The sequence below is a fragment of the Solenopsis invicta genome, chromosome 2 (assembly GCF_016802725.1).
Source record: "Solenopsis invicta isolate M01_SB chromosome 2, UNIL_Sinv_3.0, whole genome shotgun sequence".
Lineage (NCBI taxonomy): Eukaryota > Metazoa > Arthropoda > Insecta > Hymenoptera > Formicidae > Solenopsis > Solenopsis invicta.
In genome coordinates, this window is record NC_052665.1 from 1,263,103 (window position 1) to 1,281,755 (window position 18,653).

At 40.2% G+C, this 18,653-nt stretch overlaps 1 protein-coding gene across 5 annotated transcripts in view; it reads right to left on the minus strand.

Annotated features, from left to right (window-relative positions):
- The window catches only part of LOC105196443 (teneurin-a), a 480,887-nt gene that overhangs the window by 323,313 nt on the left and 138,921 nt on the right, over positions 1–18,653 (minus strand). For all 5 annotated transcript variants that reach the window (XM_039446048.1, XM_039446047.1, XM_039446051.1 and 2 more), the window contains exons 3-4: positions 12,572–12,630; positions 1,437–1,682 (exon numbers count right to left, since the gene is read on the minus strand). In XM_039446048.1, the coding sequence (XP_039301982.1) occupies positions 1,437–1,671 (235 nt within the window). In that variant the 5' untranslated portion in view covers positions 1,672–1,682; positions 12,572–12,630. The remainder of the gene's footprint in view (positions 1–1,436; positions 1,683–12,571; positions 12,631–18,653) is intronic.

An 18,653-nucleotide genomic window follows, 5' to 3' on the forward strand; every position in this document is an offset into this window, starting at 1 on the left:
TTATTATTATATTAGGTATTATATTAGAAGGAGGTTGTCGCGCTGCGCCGCGCGGCAATCTTGATTTTGGTCTTCGAACGTAATATCCGGCAGTGCTTGTAGACGACGCGAGGAAGTAAAACTAATTTCGTAAATCCTTTAATCTACGCGTTTGGTGGAAAGCCGAGGCGAGATTAAGGGAAGCGGACTGAATGGGCGAGCTCCTGGGTGTTTGATGGAATATGATGAACGAGGCACGTAAAACTTGGTTATTGGTATACCAGATCAAATAGAAGAAAAAGAGAAGCAACTTTAGTCTGACGCGCCGCAATTAAAGCAGTTGCGAAAGTCACGACACGCAATCCGACTTAATAACGGGATAGTTGATAACGTTCCGTGTCATTTACACGTTGCATTCATTCACGCGTAAAATCTGGCATTAAGCTCTCGCGATCTTTTATTAAGTCTAGATTTTTCTTGCGTTGATGCTTTAATTCGAAAATGAGAACAGTTTGATGAACAACAATTCAATTATAAAAGTGCTTTTTAGAAAATAAATTATATCAGTTTATTATGCTTTTAGCGGAACAACAAATATTTATCGAAATATTGGGATTGCCATTATACAACGAGATTATTATTATTTTATTAAAGTCAAGTTGGATTAAAATCAAATTAGTTTACAAAAGTATTATTTTTCTTTATTATTTGACCATATGTTTATGTTAAAACAATATTTTTAATTATTATTATCAAATAGAAATCTATAATCCTGTTATTAAATTAATAATGTTTATATATATATAAATGTTTGTATATAAATATTGCTAAGCGCTAAACGAAGATATTCTACTACAGTAGAACAAGTTAGAGCGTGTCAATGCACTAAAATTGCGTTTCTGTCGATCGAAAAATCATTATATCGAACAAATATTATAATATTATATTGTTACTGGATTCGTTCATGAAAATAGGATCAACTGTAAATCAAAAGTAGATATCTCGATGAAAAAATCAACAACGAAACAGTGATTGTTGGCAGAATCACGTTTTTTCGGTATAGATTCGGACGATTGCAAATATACACGAGTATCGTTCCGTTGAATATAACAAACATGGGGTTGTATCGCAGATTTACGACATGTATCGAATATAAATATGCAACGATATGCAACGCGTATCAATTTTCTTGTTCATTTTCTTGTCTTGTTTGTTAGTTTATTTGTTAGTACACGCTACTTTATGTTAATTGTAATACAAATTTGAAATTAACGGAGAACCAGAGAAAAAATACTTTCAAACGATAATAACGGTGTTATTAAGTGACTGAAATAAAATATTTCAATTTATCTTTTTTTCAAATGCGATCGAGATTTACTGAGTTTTTTATATATTAAAAAAATAAAATAAAATAAAATAAATCAAAGTTTACGATAGAGAATAAAGCTGTCACTTACTGCCGTATTGTTGCGCCAAAATGGATGCAAAGACTTGGCCGGGACTACGAGCGCCTCTTGTAACGGATGAACTCGACACGGGCCCCACTGCGTGACGTGCGTTATCTTCATCATCGCTACTGGATTGGCCACCGGTTCCGTAACCGCGCCGTTCTCTCCATTCCAGGGACCGCTGACGGCGCAGCCCACGGCCCCCATTTGCATGGCCGCGGCCCAACGTGCCCTCGCTGTCCATCACTGCAGCATCTGCAACAAACGTTTGACAAGTTATATAATAACACATCGCAGCACAAAGTAAGAGTCCTACCAAAAAAAAATATTAAAAAGTTGAATGTTCCCCTATAGATTTTATTATGCGTGTAGGAGATATATTCCTGTTACGATGCGAGATGAAAAGATATTGAAGTCAATTTCACGTTCGAAGCAATTATAGGAGTGCTAAATCCTGCTTTTAACACGTGTATCTGCGCGTGAGAGAAAATCTCAAGATTTGTACGAGAATGTCGAATGACGAGCCAAACATAACACGAAAATTGTTGCGTGGAATAACAATGATGCCATTACGGAGCGCCGATAATACGTCAACGTTGAACAACAGCGACTCATTAGGCATTCACGGCTGTTGCTCGAAATCATTGAGGGCCGAACGAAATCGAATTGCATACTCGACATTTGCTAATATTCAACGCGAGTAATTCTGACTTGAATGCGCTGACAGGCTTGTTTATGTCTGGGCTGTAGGATGTAATTATGCGTTATCAGTTATGCATTAATACGTAAAGAAGATGACGTTCTTCTCTGGTTTCAATAGTATAATAGATGTTGCCAATAACGGAGCGTTAAAAAGCAATTTTCGCTTATCTATTAGACAAATGCACAAAACGATAATGTTACATATGCAATCTATTCTACATTTCTCGATTGATTAATTAACAACTGTTCGAAATAAGCGATTTTATTACATTTCTTAAATTCGATTTCTGATTCCGATGATACGATTGATGAAGCCTTGTCGTTATTGTTAAAGAGTATTTTATATTCGGTTATTGTAGTCGAAGCGATTCTAGATTTTCGCGTAGAATTTTCTTGTTGACCCTCCTTCAAACAGAGACCTCTGTAGATCGATAAGATCTTGAATGTGTATGGTGGCAGATAATTGAGTGGTGGATGCTTCTCGAAATTCCCATAGAGACGTCCTCGCTCGCCGTTGCTCTCCCTTGATTGCAGGGACCGCTGATTGATGCTCCGAGGGAGAACCGAACAGTGATGTCTTAAGATCACTCACTGTTCCTTGGACTATGAAATTTCAGTTTAGGTCTGGTATCACAAATGGGATGGCCGTGTTACGTTTTCAGTCACGTATTCGAAGAACGGAATTAATGCTAATCCATTGTCATTGTCGGCACGCGAAGATATCTCTCATCGATCATATTTGCACGATTAATGATACGTAATAATTGTGGACTTTCAAACGTGATATAAATGTGAATATGGCAAAAACAATCTCATGAAGCACACACGATCCCATTTCAATGAAAGAAAATAAATACGGCCGTTTACCGATGGCTGTATCCGATAGAATTGGTCAGGGAATTTGCTCGACAAATATTATATGAAAATTGAATGAGATGGAAGTAAATTAAATTCTGTATACGTGGCAAACACACACACACACACACACATACACACACACACACACGTGCGCTGCGCCAGATTGATTTTATAAAAGTACAATAATGGTTGTAATGTATACGTCATAAATTTATAATTCGTATTTAATAAACAACGCTTTTGTGCACACATTTTTAAAAATGATTCGACGATGATCGTAATATTGAAATGCTGCAAATAGAGGGAATCGCGTTGCAGAATGACGAGCTTTATCCAACTATAATTTCAAATCGGAGGGCGAGAGAGCGGGAGAGAGGTAAACGAGAGACGGTTCATAACCACGAGCATATCGGCGTGAATTCCCAGAAATTTGCAACCGTGAAATTTATGGGGAGACATCCTGCGGTGTCGGGCGTCGCGTTAATAAATCTCAATGCGTCGCAAAGCCGGGCGAGGGATAAACCGTACTTGGGAAACGCCGCGCGCCCCTTATGCATCGCCGTGCACCTCTCACAGCCACTTTTCTCACTTGCCTCAATAGTAGCTAACAGGTCGCATCCTCTACACACGAGGGCACTCTACGATGTTTTGTTTCGTCGGCCCTTCGCATCCTCCTTCGTTCGCGTAAGTGCGTCGAGAATGTGGGCGACTTGTCAAACCATAAGTGAATCGGAAACCTTCCGCGGTGCGAGCTGAGTTAACGAAGAACCCGCAAGCACAGTCGAGTGCCTCTTTTCGAGCAAAGCGAGAGGAACGTTAAGCACGATCTCTCCCGTCAGTCTTTGTGATTTCACGTTATTGACCGATATTTCTCATAACCTCGATATTCTTAACTAAGCAACTCACTAAAGCAATTTGAATGACGCGTGAAGTGATACTTAATATCGATCGGATCAATTGCGTTATGTATTTGACGTTTGTATCCTGTGTGATTCTCTTCTGATTTACAATAGTTCGGTGAAACAAATTTTATTTTATTAACGAACGACGAAAAAAGAAGAGCAAACGAGAATGCCAAAACAAATTTAATAATAATAATCTATAATTTTTAAATATAATAATAACTGTGTCCATAATTTTAAAAATATAATAGTAACTATATATATCCCGTTTATTTATTTTCTTCGTTAATCGAAGAAGTATAAATTTATCAAGGTCTGAAAATGTTGGGCTTGCGGGATTATATATTTTATGTGTATATTTTGTTAATTGCTCGTTATCGTATAAATATTTAATTATCATGATGCGTCTTTAGAACATTTTACGAACTGTGTAAAAATTTGCGCATTATTTATTCTCGATCGGCTATTGTTTTATCACTCGATCGGTGGTCTTGGATAAGCCCGTGTTTCGAAATTAGTTTCGCGAATAAAACGATCGAGGAATAATTTTCAATTTACGTGCGTGATTACAGCAACGTTCAAGGCGCAATTTTTCATGCCATCGTAACAGAGGAAAAATTCCATGGTGGAAAAAATAGATACTATAGCATTGTATACCTCCTCCAGTATTACACTCTGTACTGCCTATTTCACGGTTGCGAACAGCATTCGTCGTTTTAATAGAAAATTTTTACAAGGGGTCGTAAACATAAAGTAGACCATCCAGCCGCGGGGAACTCTTATTGCTATAACTTATAACACGTGGCTGATAATATAATGGGCTTGTACGATATAAAGTGCTTCGCGAAGAGGGCTGTCAGGGACTTGCTGACTGCGAGTATGATTCTACCATTATCACATACTGCTCTCTTCATCGTAAAAATTTAACATTAAAGCTTTGGAAGAAAGAACAGAGAGCAAGAAATATTTTTTAAGAAGAGATATTTATCTAATGACTAATTTCAATCTTTTGATGATTAAAGGAAAGATTTTGCTTCTTTGTAAAAACAATTAGCAAAAATAAAATCGTCTTATATATTATAAAATAAAATATATTCTAATTAAATTTGGCAAAGTTTTGTATCGCAGAGGTAATAGGTAAAGCTCGGTAGCAAGGATTAAATGTCATATAAAGTTCTTCTCTTATCACGTATTGCGAGTTATCATGGTTAATAAGATTGTTGCGGAGATGTTCGAGCTGGTTCTAGTAAGGCAAAGTTGGTGCCAAAAATCATAATCTTACGAGGGGTCGCAGTGCAATCTCGAGAAAATTCGTTGGCTGCGCATCCGACGTCGGATGTCGGGTCGAGTATTAGAACAGAAGTTCTTAGCATTGAGGCACGTCACACGTGTTTATTATTGCCGAAATTGTTTTCACTTGTGTAATAATAAGTCAACATGAACGCGAAAGTTTTTCACCATTTCTCAACGACAATACCAAATTGCTCTTGCGAGAATAACGAAAGTGTGCAACGCTTTGGTTCCACGCGCACCGTTTATCGTATTAAATAAACGAAAATTTTGTTCACAGGGGAAACGCGCGAAACGTATGTCAGATTTCACGGTACTCGCGGCGCGCCGCGATATTCGCTACTCTGTAAATATAAATCAGTCTGCGCGTGTCGTAACCTCTTAGAAAGGGGTTAAAAATCCTCGAGCCACATGTATATGTATAACCCGCGCGAAAAGTCGTCTCGTAATACCTACACTTGAGAATATAGTGGCACTCCGACTTTCAGACCACGAATTCAGTCTTAGAGAAGGCATACTATAAAAGGCTTTAAGAGTTTCCTCGTGTTCGCGCGAATTGAGTGGGATTTGCATACCACGTCGCGGTGGGAATTTCACGAGAAATGTGGACCGGGTTTTTAAACGGCATCTAATGAAGGTAACATTAGACGACATTGTTCGAGCCATGGTGCCATTCACCTTTCAGGAATGTAAGAAGGGCATCTGAATGCATGAAACATAGACTGGCGGCCTGTGTAGCCAGATATGGTTCGAGAAGGACTTTTGCATATTCATTGGGATCGCGCGAACCCCTTGCTCGTCAAGAAGGCGCGGCCTTAAACATTAGGTACACTCACCCAGCTTCCCGTCATGGACCACCGTCGCTACCGCCTCGATATCATCGCACCGGCTAATTATGCAGCTTTAATCTGAGTAACGTTTCCGAAGTGCCCGTGAGGCACGACTTTAGCGATAGAAATTTGAATACACGTTAATTATAGCATATGTCGCTGTTTATAATTCAGATTACGCACACTGCATGCACAGGCATAAATTTACTTTATGCTTGGCATGTGCATTTCTCGACGCTTTGCCGCACGTAATCCAAGATGCACAGAATTATATACAGTATTTTGAATAGGTAACATTGCCAATGCAACGTAACAAACATTCTTCTATAATGAACGAAGAGATTACTTATTATTAATGTCTCATGAATTAGAGATGAACGAGTCTTTTGGTTATTAATTCCTGTTTAAGGATGTATGTGTTGCATCTCAAAGCATTGCCAAAAGCATAAAAATTTCAAATTGTTTTATTATTATGTTTTAGTATTTATGTTGAGCACAATTTTCTTATTATTTTAAAAGTTATTTAATTTTTGTTTACTCTTGATAAAATTATATAAAACTGCATTTAGTATTTATTTCGTGAGGAAGTAGCATTACGAATTAAATCAAATTTTTAACATATACTAATAAAACTCTAATAAATCGTGCAAAAGTTTATTTCGATTCAGGAACTCGTTTAAAAAAGTTATTTACCAAATTTTTCGATGGTTTTTCTTTGCATGTTGGTTTCGAGAACCAACATTTACAACCAAAATATTTGTAAAGTAGAGAGATATTTGACCGTTAATGAAACAACACAACTTGAAAGCCTTCTATGGTCGCAGGTTCGAACCCTAGCTGAGATGATATTTTTCGCAATAAATTCTTTACAGTTTTTTTCAGGGAGGGGGAAAAGTTAATATTAATTTCAAATTTAATAATACGTGATATTACTTAATCTTGTTCAATGTAGAGCTTTGTTATGACTGAAAAAACAATTCGGCGCGCAGTTCATTGAATTCGAGAAAGGTATACAAAATCACGCAAATAAAAACAAGCACGAAGATCTAGCAGATCTAGCTGCGACCGTAGAAGGCTTTCAAGTTGCGTCAAAGTACTTGTCACTGATTAGAAAAAAGAAATTAAACCTAAGGAACTTGCATTTTGAAAATTTCGATAACTTTTAGCTAGTATTACACTGCCACACAACATCCTCAACGATGAAATGTTATTTCCTCGCGACAAATACCGTAATCTCGGAGAAAATTTGTGGATTACGCGAAAATCCAAGCACTTGGGTAAAATTGATCTAAACGTGGCCGTCAATCACGGTCCCTGGATCGAATAGATAGCGCGATGAAGAAAATTACACGGCAGCGGCGGGGCCTCCGCGGCATTTTGCGGTGCAGAATGTCAATTAAACGGCGTGGCCGATTAACCATAACCGAAACCTCGACAAAGGCCGAAGCGTGCACGGTTTCGCACTCCGGCGGGTTCATCACGCGATAATTTATATGGTAATTCCAGGGACGTAATAAGTCCCCCTCGGCAAACTCCGGCTGCCACTACATACGATCCTCCGGTGCGGCCGCGGCGTCCTGCGTTGACCCCGGCGCGGCGTTCCATCGGGAGAGGATGGCCTGCCATGTACACATCATTACTAAAAGCGGTCATCGATTCATCGGAGTTCGACCACCGGCCGTGCCCACCGACCGATCCGTCGTGGTAGCGTTGCGCGTCGATGCATAGACAAGCTGACGTATATTGTATATCTATACGTACGTACGTGTGTGTAATGTATGTATGTATAATACAATATATATGTATCCACGTGCACGTATATGTGTGTATGTATGTCCTATGCACCAACGAGAACGTGTAGGCACAGGCCATTGTCAAATTTTCCCACTCGCGATCGACCGTGCGGGATTTAATTAACACCATCTCGTTAACTTTTGTCGCGACCTATCGTGCACGCCCGGTGTTATCTCTCACGAAGATGAACTTGCTTGCTCGATCAGGTGGATCGTTTGTATCGACGAATTAACGACATGCATTGTTCTTTTTTCGCTGTTCAGTTTACTCGGGAGAAATTTACATATCAATGAGTCCATTACACTACATCCTTATTTTTTATATATACATACTATATATACACTCGCTATTAAATATTTTAACTTTTAAGAACGTTTTTACATGAAAAGAACGATTTCGCTGAAATACAAATATGAAATAAAATTCTGTTGAAATATCTAAAATTTATATTGACGTTTAAAATGATTATTACAATGTCAAAATTTTTCATAGCAATGTTATCATACTTGAATGCATAGTTTATTGATCGTTGAATAAAATTATTTTCTGATCTGTATCTAGCTAAATTTTTATATATTACAGTAAAATTATTCTTTTCACACGTTACAAATTTTTCACACGTTTCAATTAAATAAATATTTATTACTATATTTATTATTTAATTCATAAATATGATCGCTTACGTGCATCATGTTTTGGCATCATGTTTTTTGTAATAATTTGTCATCGATCGAGATGAATCTGTTTCTAGACTCCTGACTCCTCTCTTTTTCTCCTATCCTCCTCCTTTTCCTCTTCTCTCTCTCTCTCTCTCTCTCTCTCTTTCTGATAGAAGAGTTTTAAATATATTTCAAAATCTGTCGCGCGATTGATGATGATTCATGGAGACGAGATAGAAGTTATTAAAAGCGGTGATAATCGATGAGGATGGATGGCATTATAACATTACAGTGAAGCGGTTTACTCATAAATTTTGTTTACCCTGACAAAATCGAAAAACCGCGAGGCATCGCCAGGGCGTGAATATATTGACACGAATGTGGCTCCAGCATCAGTGCAGTATTTATTTTTCCGGAAATTTTTAGCACGGTGAGCAGGCACACAAGTATCGAATAACCGTCACATGTACGTGGCACTCTCTTTTTACAAACAAATTATAGATGTATCACCTTGGAAATTCCGAAAGCATATTTTTGCTCGTTAGCATTAGTCGGCGCTGTATTAATATTTATTTTATTATTCCATCAATATCTTATGTATTTTTAATGAATCTCTATTTATTTCGAGTAACGATCCACGTGGAAATATTATTTTATTTCTGTACGAACAGAGATTGATTTATTAATAATCTAGTATCTTGCGCGATGAATAAAGATTTTCTATACCGAACAACTAAAAGATATATACTCTTTATCGCAAACAAAACGATGCGCAGAATGAAGAGTGATGCTTGCGTAGCAAGCTAACAGCGATGAAAGGCGAAAGAGATACCCTCGGAATAGGAATAGAGAGAACGAGCGAGAGAGAGAGAGAGAGAGGTAATGATTTCCGTTTAATTTACTTCGAAAGAGAGCTTCCACGTGTCATAGACTGAGTGCTATCGAAAGTTCAAAGTAGCAGTCGATAGAAAGCAAACGGGTCCATCGTCGCGCCGTTTATAGACGTCTCGTTCGAGATCAGAGAAGGAAGGCATCGGGTTCTAACGACCGTTCCGTTCGATTGCAGTGATTACAAAGTCGATTGTTAGCGACTCTTTGAAGCTCAATTATTCTTGATAATGACTCTTCTATTTAATCACAAATATACGTACGTAGCAGCGTGCATTGCACTCTCGAAAGCGTGCTTTGGAATCGGAATGCGAAAATAATCGGCGCATCGGTGCAAACGCAATCTCGAGCAATAAGATCCTGTTTCACAGAGCAAGGAGTATCGCGCTGATTGCAGTTATAGAATGATAAAATTCTCGATTGCGATTCGATATTTCTGTTGTTATCGAAATCGCGACGGTATAATTAATTATTGCTGATAGAGATCTGCCGATAGATACATTACGGTACTCGACACTCTATTGCGTCCTACACTCCTACGCTCTCGTTCCGCAATCTACGATGTAGTTTCGTCTTCATTTGCCAAATGGTCGGTAAATCCACCCTGCGCGACGTCGTCACTGACTGCAGGAAAGACGGTTTAGCATCACGGCATCCAACCGTCGCGGGGGCGTTACGATGAAACTTAACTGCGATGTAAACCCACTTTGGCTCCGTTGGATGTTGCTAGATGAACGTCGTTTCTCACTAACACGAAGTCGCACGAACCATTTAACGATTCTCCGGGTGGGATTACGTGTCGCGCAATCGTCGACCCTGATCTGTTTTTGCTGGTCCGCGAATATAGGAGATTTGTCTCATGGCGCTCAGCAAAATTACGATATACTAGTTACGATCGTAAAGTGTAGAAATTTAATGCAAAAATGGCAATTGTAAGTTGCAGAAGTCATCCTTTAATTTGTTATTATGCATGATATAATACGAATTTCTTAATAATAATAATAAATATAAAAACATTATATATTCACGGCTTTATTATAAGTAAATTAATCAAAGTGAAATTTATTTCACTTAACGTTGTTATATCGGACGTAACTGAAATAAATGTCCGGACGTGAGTGACGATTCCCCGATGAGTCAAATACTTCCAGTCCCACGAGGAATAATTAATTTTTGCAATAATTGCAACATAATGCGATAAGCGAAAATATGGATGTAGGTTTATCGAGGCTTTATATCTGCTTAATTAAGTTTTGTAAGCGAAGATAAACAGTTCGTATGTATGTTCAAGAAAATTGGAGCGACACTGTGCATCCGAACATGGCCGAGCGATTGACTTATAATATACAGAGATACGAATTTGATAAAAAAAAAAGACAAAATCTATCTGATATCGTCGAAAAAGAAAGCACGAGGTCCCCGAGACTTTCAGACTGTCACTTTTCCGACCTGCAGAAAACAACATTCTTGAAACGAAAGACTGGTCGTGGAAATTGGATTGTCCTTCGAAAGCCCCTGGGGTGTCATGCGTAGGAACGCGGGATGATTCATTCAACACTACATCCGTGAAATGTTCTGAAACGTTCTACAACCCCGTAGAAGAGAATAAGCTATAAATAGAAACGAAATTTCGCACGTGTTGGTAGATTTCCGTGAGGAAATTTTACGGACTGTTTAATGCACTCTCGCCATCTAAAACATTCAATGCTTCTTACCCCGATTTATATCGGAATTGTGCATGTCTTATGCACACGTTGCAACAATGAGATTTAAGGAATGTCATTAAACTAGACTATTTCTCTCGCTTATTATTACATCAAATAACCGCGTTGCTCTAATGCGGAAAGGATTAAGATTGCAAACTACATTTGCCAATTATGAACATTTAGCGCATACATAAATCATTTATCAAACGTTTGCTCTAATTTGCAATTGTGTGACGTAGATGTCTGAGAATACGTGCAGGTATACACGAATTACTACGAGGTTCGGCGCATAGAATGGCAATATATAGTATATTTGAAATGTAACTTTTCTTAGTAAGTACATCCTAGAATTATTTCTAATTACAAATCACTCCGACCACTCAAATTAAAATGCGAGATAACAAAGGTAAATAAAAGTTAGCGTTTGATGGTTGTTCGTTTATATGAACTTTTCTCATTATTTTGTTCAGTAGAACGCGCTGTTGAAGTTAGATTAAACATTTTAGGAGCACTCTGTGCACTAATCATGGATGTAGTCAACACTCGTTCACGCAGTTACGAGAACAAGGAGTTGTTCTTTACCGTACGTGCGTTGTAAAATTCACGAAACTATAGGATTGTCGCGTAAGGATTCATGCAGCTCCCTGCATAAATCTATTCAATCGCGAGTAAATGCTTCCACACGCGCTCTTTCGCAATCTTGACGTCGCTCTTAATTCCACCGCTTCAAAAAAATTCTGTGAGTTTCTTTCTTCCGTTTCTTTCCGACATTATAAAATTCGCTGAAGCACTTTTTGCAAAAAATCACCCTGGCGGATGCGAGGATAACCTTTCGTCGTGGCGCAAATGTAAAATGACATGAACATTAAATAAAGCCCAGAATAGCGACAACATTCTACGCGTCCTGCAAAGCTTCTTAGATACAAGTAAATTGTAAGTCTCTTACCCGACTGGTCAACGCCGTAAGCACTTTCGTTTGGTCGGCAAAAACAGCTTGAAGCGTAAGGAGATTAGAGTCGTTATGGCGTCAGCCGGGGACAAAAGTGGAGGAAGTTTCATGCGAAAGTCGCGACCCTCGTCTAACGTTTCACCATCTCTCGCGACGCAAACCGTGCAAAGTGACGGAAAGCCGGCTACCGCTACAAAAGAATCACAGTCGGGATGTACTAAAGTACAAGTTGCGTAACGGTGCAGACGACGTTGAGCCCCCGCGAGAAAGGAATAATTCACGCGACAAAAATACGAAGAAAGTCTCACCGTGTCTCGCGGTACTAGGGTAAAAGAATCCCTCTGCACGATGAAACTCAATTCGGATTTCTTTATGCCTCGAAATGAGAAGCTCTTTATTAAGCGCACTTCTGATTATTGGAAAATTTATGATGATTAAATTAACTGAACGCCGTTCTTATTTTCCTAAAGATCCAAGTTATTGTTTCGCAAACAATATCTTTTATTTCTAAAATTAAATTGCTAAATATATATACCAACTAGATACATTTAAACAAAGATACTTACAATGACGTGTCAGACTAGTGGTCAGAATCTGCTTGTTAACGTCCGCGTATTCAGCAGAGCTGAAAAAGAGAAATAGCATAATTGTTATTGACTGTAACTAATAGTACGGTTCATTTATTCAAAAAATACTATTTATTATATCGTAAGGCAGTTTGAAGCCATTTCTGTGCTAAATAATCGTTATCTTAACATTTATTAGTCTGAGAATGTGGTATTGAATGTAAATTTTACGTAGACGCACGTATCACATTCCTTTCATCTACTCGAACCCACGCTGTTTCCGAGCTATGCCATTGATCAACAGAGAGTTCAACCTTGCCATGTTAAAGTTAATAATTGGATTATTTGTGTTCATAAAGATCTAGATTATAAATATTTTGCCAATGCCAGTGAAATGTATAATTTTTTTATGTTACATAATTAAGAGTAGCCTTTTTCCTCGAACGTAAGTTTACGTATCACTACCAATATTGTGCATCATTCTAGAGTTAAACTACATATGCCATGACACAAACATTTAATAACTACGAAAGTACAGATAAATCTCAATTTATGCGGTGCTCGAAGATTAATGCGGCTGTTTCTTAGAAAGCACCGCAGGAATGCTTCACTAGATATGTATGCAAAGCGGCTCGCGTTTTATTTCAGATGTCTGTGTTGCTACCACACGCTATGTAGTAATCTACATAAAGATAATTTTAATACGTAAATACTTTTCATATTCAACATTGAACGTATATTTCTTAGAAAATTAAATAGAAAGCAAAAAATACATCTAATTTTTTTGCGAATATACTGTTCTAAATTATCGATCGTTATCGATATTGTTCGTGGATCTTTGGTTGTCGATGTAAAAATACAAAAAAAAATTTGATTTTACAATTTTTCATAATTTTTAATAGCTCGGCATATGATAAACGGTATGTCAGGTAACTCTCAAACGGGATAAATGTCTCGGATAACTCGTTCGTGCCGGTGGTGCATGTTTAATGCCGGAAGTGGCTCGACTCTCCCAGGCCCCCGCCGTCATCCTCTCGCAGCGGTTTCCGCAAGCTCCGTAGGGTCATTAGCCAACCATTCATTATGCAACTGCGAGGCAGTATTGCGTCAATACGGGGGCGGCAGATTGTTGGCCCAATCGATAACAATGCGCCGTGTTTACCAGCCGGATAATCAACAGACGCAGCTTCTGCTGCCTCGCCTCCGAAGACCAAGCAAGTGGGAATTACGGTCCGTTTCGCTCCGAATGATATTGCGTTCCGGAAGTGTTACCTTTCCTCGTACCTCTCTACCCGCCGGCGATCCGGCGACGTCGATTCCAGCCATCTCTCTATCTCGCAATTGCCGCTATTCAGCTAGAAGCAAGTACGATTGCGAGCTCACCGTCTCTAAATGATACACGTGATCGAAAAGCTATTCGGATTTGTAGCCTAATCGTACGGATACTCACGTGATCCAATTATTCCGATATGATTTTCCACTTTGCAATTTACACGGCTGAAATAATTCGGATACGCATGCATCGTTCGATGCGATCGTGTGTGTCCGTAAGTAGAACGTAATGATTTTCTAAAGAGTTGACGTATTAACATAACGTACGCAGCCATGTAGAACACGGCAGTTCCATCCACGAGATATTTTAACAATATACAGAATCAAAAGCTGAGATATAAAATCAGTAATTACATTAAATTGACGATTCGAGGTCGGTCGCATTAAACTTGCGTCATATCGCTGAGTACGACAAGCTATGCATTTCGATGCGTTCGTTACACGAGCGTCTGCTTCGATCGCGATCGCAGAACGGTCGAGCGCGTTCAATCGCCCAACCAAGCCCCGTATGCTCCGTACACGAGTTGACGACGTCTATGAAACGGCCGGGGTTGGAGGAAAAGAGGCGCCGGAAGTACGGGCGCCGTGAGATGAAACGTCGGGCGCGATATTCCCGCGCGTAGAAGGACGCCGCCCCGGTTCCCTTTGATCTAAGTTAGCGGGAATGCAGGGCGAAGGGACAGCGTGCGTAGCTGTCGCCCAGGAAGTTGGGAGTAATTTGCTTAGTTGGATTAGATTGTGAATTTTGTGCAACGGTGTTTGAGCCGCCGCCGTCGCCGCACCGTTCATCTCCTCGCATCCTCTCCGTCGCAACCCTATTCCTCAAACCCTTTTCCGCTCCTCTCTTCCGTTCCAGCATCATCGATCCTCATCCTTCTTGCGCCCCGCCACCGCCGCGCCACCGCGCCGTCAACCTTATAATTACAGTACCATCTTCAGAGACGAGCTTGCCAATTCATTGCCCGACGGAAATACGCACTTTGATCCGGCAAGAAGCGGGTATTAGCCGGTAGGATAGGTCATCGAAATCCGCGACGGTGCGCAACGTTAAGCGCCATCGCCCCGGATAATGCAGACGCTCCCTGATTTTGCGTGCTTTGATCTACCGGGTAGAGCCGGATTAGGGTGATCGCGATCAGCGGAACCATGTAACCGAGAATAATATTAATCGGTTATCAAACGCGGGTATGAACGAATCTTGCGGCATCATGAGATGTTTACAATTGTGTGACGGAAGCGTCCGTCGACTTGGAATAGATTTGCCGAATAAAGACAGACACCAACTGAACTTGTATAACTGGACTAGCATTTTGTATCAACAAAATCGAATTACTTGATATTTTGCCGTTAATTCAGTTTGCATTCACTTCATGTTGATTGAAGCGAAAATTATTACGTTCGCGAATTATTTCGCATATATTGCACATATATTGTGAAATTGCGATTACTAGGAAGACTTGGTTTATCCTAGATCGCGTACATTTGTGTGTGCGCCATTTTTTTTTTCGAATAATGATACAGATTTCACCACGCGATTGGTCGCTAGAAGATCAGTCTCGCGGCCCGACCCAAATACCATTAGCGTCGAATTATGCGCGGAGCTTTCGTGATTCGCGTGTAGATCACGATACCGGCAGACGCGTACGTGTGCACCCGATGGGCGCAGCGGGTGCACGCATGCAGAGAGTCGGATATAATCTCGTCGAAACGGTGGTATAGTGTTCTGTATGCAAGCGCGTTCGGTATATCTGCGAACGGCGCGGCCCGGCTCGGCTCGACGTGGCGCGGGGGATGCCTAACGGCACACACACACACACACACACGCACACACACACACACACACACACACACACACACACACACACACACACACACCACGTACATTGCGAATCCTATACAAGAGACTTCAGGCACGAATGGCGGATCAATGTTTTATCGATATTGCAGCAGACGCAGCGTTGATGTACGTCTCGAGTCGGCGATACGTATATTGCGCGTGCTTTCTGCCGTTTGCAAGAGGATTTATGGATTAGCGTTTGTTTATCGTCGCCCTCGCTACGATTTTCCCCGTCGGCAACTCGCGTTTTTTCTACCCGGACGATTCGCAGAGACGTGGAGGAGAAGGGCATTAAAATGGGCGATCCGAGAAAAAGCGGAGAAGGCTCGCGGCTCGATACACTGTGCATGTTATGTCGCGATTCCTCTTCATGTCTTCGATCCTTCTTGCTTTCTTTAACCGGCTGAAGCATATCCGGCAAGTACATCCGGGAAGATACGCTCGCAAGATGAGCGTTATCCGTTTTTTAAAGCTCTTATAGGATGGGACATTATTTATCCGTATGAGCGAATTATTATATAAACCTTTCCTTTACGTTAATAAATTACGTTACAAAAATGTGCTATCGTGAGATATGACATGAAGGAAAAAAAAAGATAGAACAATTTCGTGATTGTAAAAATGAAAAAAAAATTCGCTCGGCGAAGAAGCAACAGAATTTCCGTAATGGGCGAAGGAGGCACGAACGAAACATGTTAGTAGACAAAGAAGCGATGTGCCTAGCTCATAGTCGGGCCATGCATGAACGCGCGCCTAGAATCCGCGATGTCGACAGCAGAGAAGGTAGAAGATGCGAAGGAGTGGAGCGGCGCGAGCGCGCGGTGAGGGAAGGACCAGAGAGGTTACTGCCGTCAGGAAACTTTTGTTTAAAATTGGAATTCCTTTGCGGCTCGTTGGGACTAGGAATGCAGATAGGGCGGAGGCGACGAAAACCATGAGTGGGCGAGACGAGGTCGCCGGTGGAACGGAAGAAATGCGGGTGGGTGAAAAAGGCGACGTACGATATTGTTTCATCATAAAGGGAAGCTCCTTGCTCGCGAGGGAAAGCTCTTAAGAAGCGACGCCGTCAAAACTTAAGCGCGTGTTGACGCAACTTCTTACGTAAACATTTTGTTATACACTACGGATTTTCTCGGTCGGGTATTTTCGTGAATTAGCGCAACGCGCGCTGTTGCATATCAATCGTGTACAGCGACTGATGGTAACGAGTGACATAAATGACTAGTAGTAATAGACAGCTGGTAGTAACAGTCAGTAGTAACGGACAGGCAGTAAACGGACTAGTAATAACAAATGGTCTAGAGACGCTTTATCCAATTGCCGAAGTTTAAATGAAGCTGCAATCACCAAACTAATTGTCCGAACACAAGATGTAGAAATTTATGTATTTTATGCTGTAAATTTACCAAATGTTAATTTTTTAGAAGAAACTCGGTTGAAAATATCTATTGCATTTCCAATCGCAGCAAATTTAAAAGTATGCTTTTGATTTGTAGTTTAAAATAACGAGTGGCAAAAAATAAATTCCCAATATCTTGTATGTGTCTAGATAATTCATTATATGACTATCTGTAAGATTACCTTGTTCCTTTAAAGTTAATATTTCCTTGACCTGTTTCATCCACATATTTTTAGATTTAAGTAAAAACAGATAAAGATAAAGTACAATTGACACTTTGCAATTTAAATAAACTTTAATCCAATTTTGTTAACAACAGGTAGTGAATATTTTTAGTTTGAATACACGTATGCTTTTGATGAAAATGTATCACTGACAAGGATTTTCACTTGCAATCGAGAATTTGCTCTAAAAATAACCATGATAATATTTGAAAAATTTATAACATAAAATAAACGCTCAATAGCCTGTGACCTGACAATTAGTTTCGTGACTGTACGTAGATATTTTAATTCTAATTATTCACGGTAATTTACGTAGTTCTCACTGAACCGTACAAATTTTTATATCACAGTTTCAACAGTGAACGAGATTCGTGACTTTGAGTTGCGCAAAATTTATACGTCCGCGATAAGCACGTAACAATTGAACAATTATGTGTTATTTGGCCGAGTACGGTAATCGTTTAATTAATTTGCAGGTATCTCACGTACGCCTGGAATCATGTTCCTGCTACGTGTGCCACTACGTGGCTAAACGCATTAACCCATAATTATCGAAATTACAGACCCGAGCGGCAGCCAACCGTGGAGTCTCCTCACCGCCGTCTCCCAAGATTCCCTCTCGGCCTACTGCGGATACTTAGTATCCCATCTCGCTAATTATTCGAACGTAACCGCAGCTTCCACGCGGTCCTACTCCTTCCTCGCGCTGGCTTTGCAAACTTAAGAAAGCGGATTACGTTGGGGCTTGATCGTTTAAGAAATTCACTCGGCGAGGCTCCTTTCGCGTCGAGCCGCGTAATTAAGTTCACGCGCGATGCGTCGATTATAAGAATCCGACTTGCTGTTTGCGTACGCGTGAGTTTCCGGAATGCCGAAAACGTGAGAGTGGCGAATATTTTCGTGGAGGGGACGGCGTGGAGCACGCCTTTAATTTGCAGTTGGAACGACGTCGCGAAGGGACGAAGGGGAACGACGTCTCTCGTTGGAATTTCGCATCGGAATCGATCGTCCGGAACTATGAAATATCGCCATCGACGATGACGTATTTCATTTCGCCCGTCAATTTTTTTTTAAAGGCAAGCATCACGGATATCGACGACCTTTCAATGGAATAACGGATCTCCCGGGAGAAAAAAAAAGAAATTCCGCCGCGTTGCAGCCGCGCAGTGTAATTGCGGATGCAGTAAATACTTACCCCGCGGCAATATACAAACGCAAGGGAGCAAGAGGACCGATTAGAGAGACGCGGTATAATTAAAAATAAATAAATAAATAAATAAAGCGTTTTAA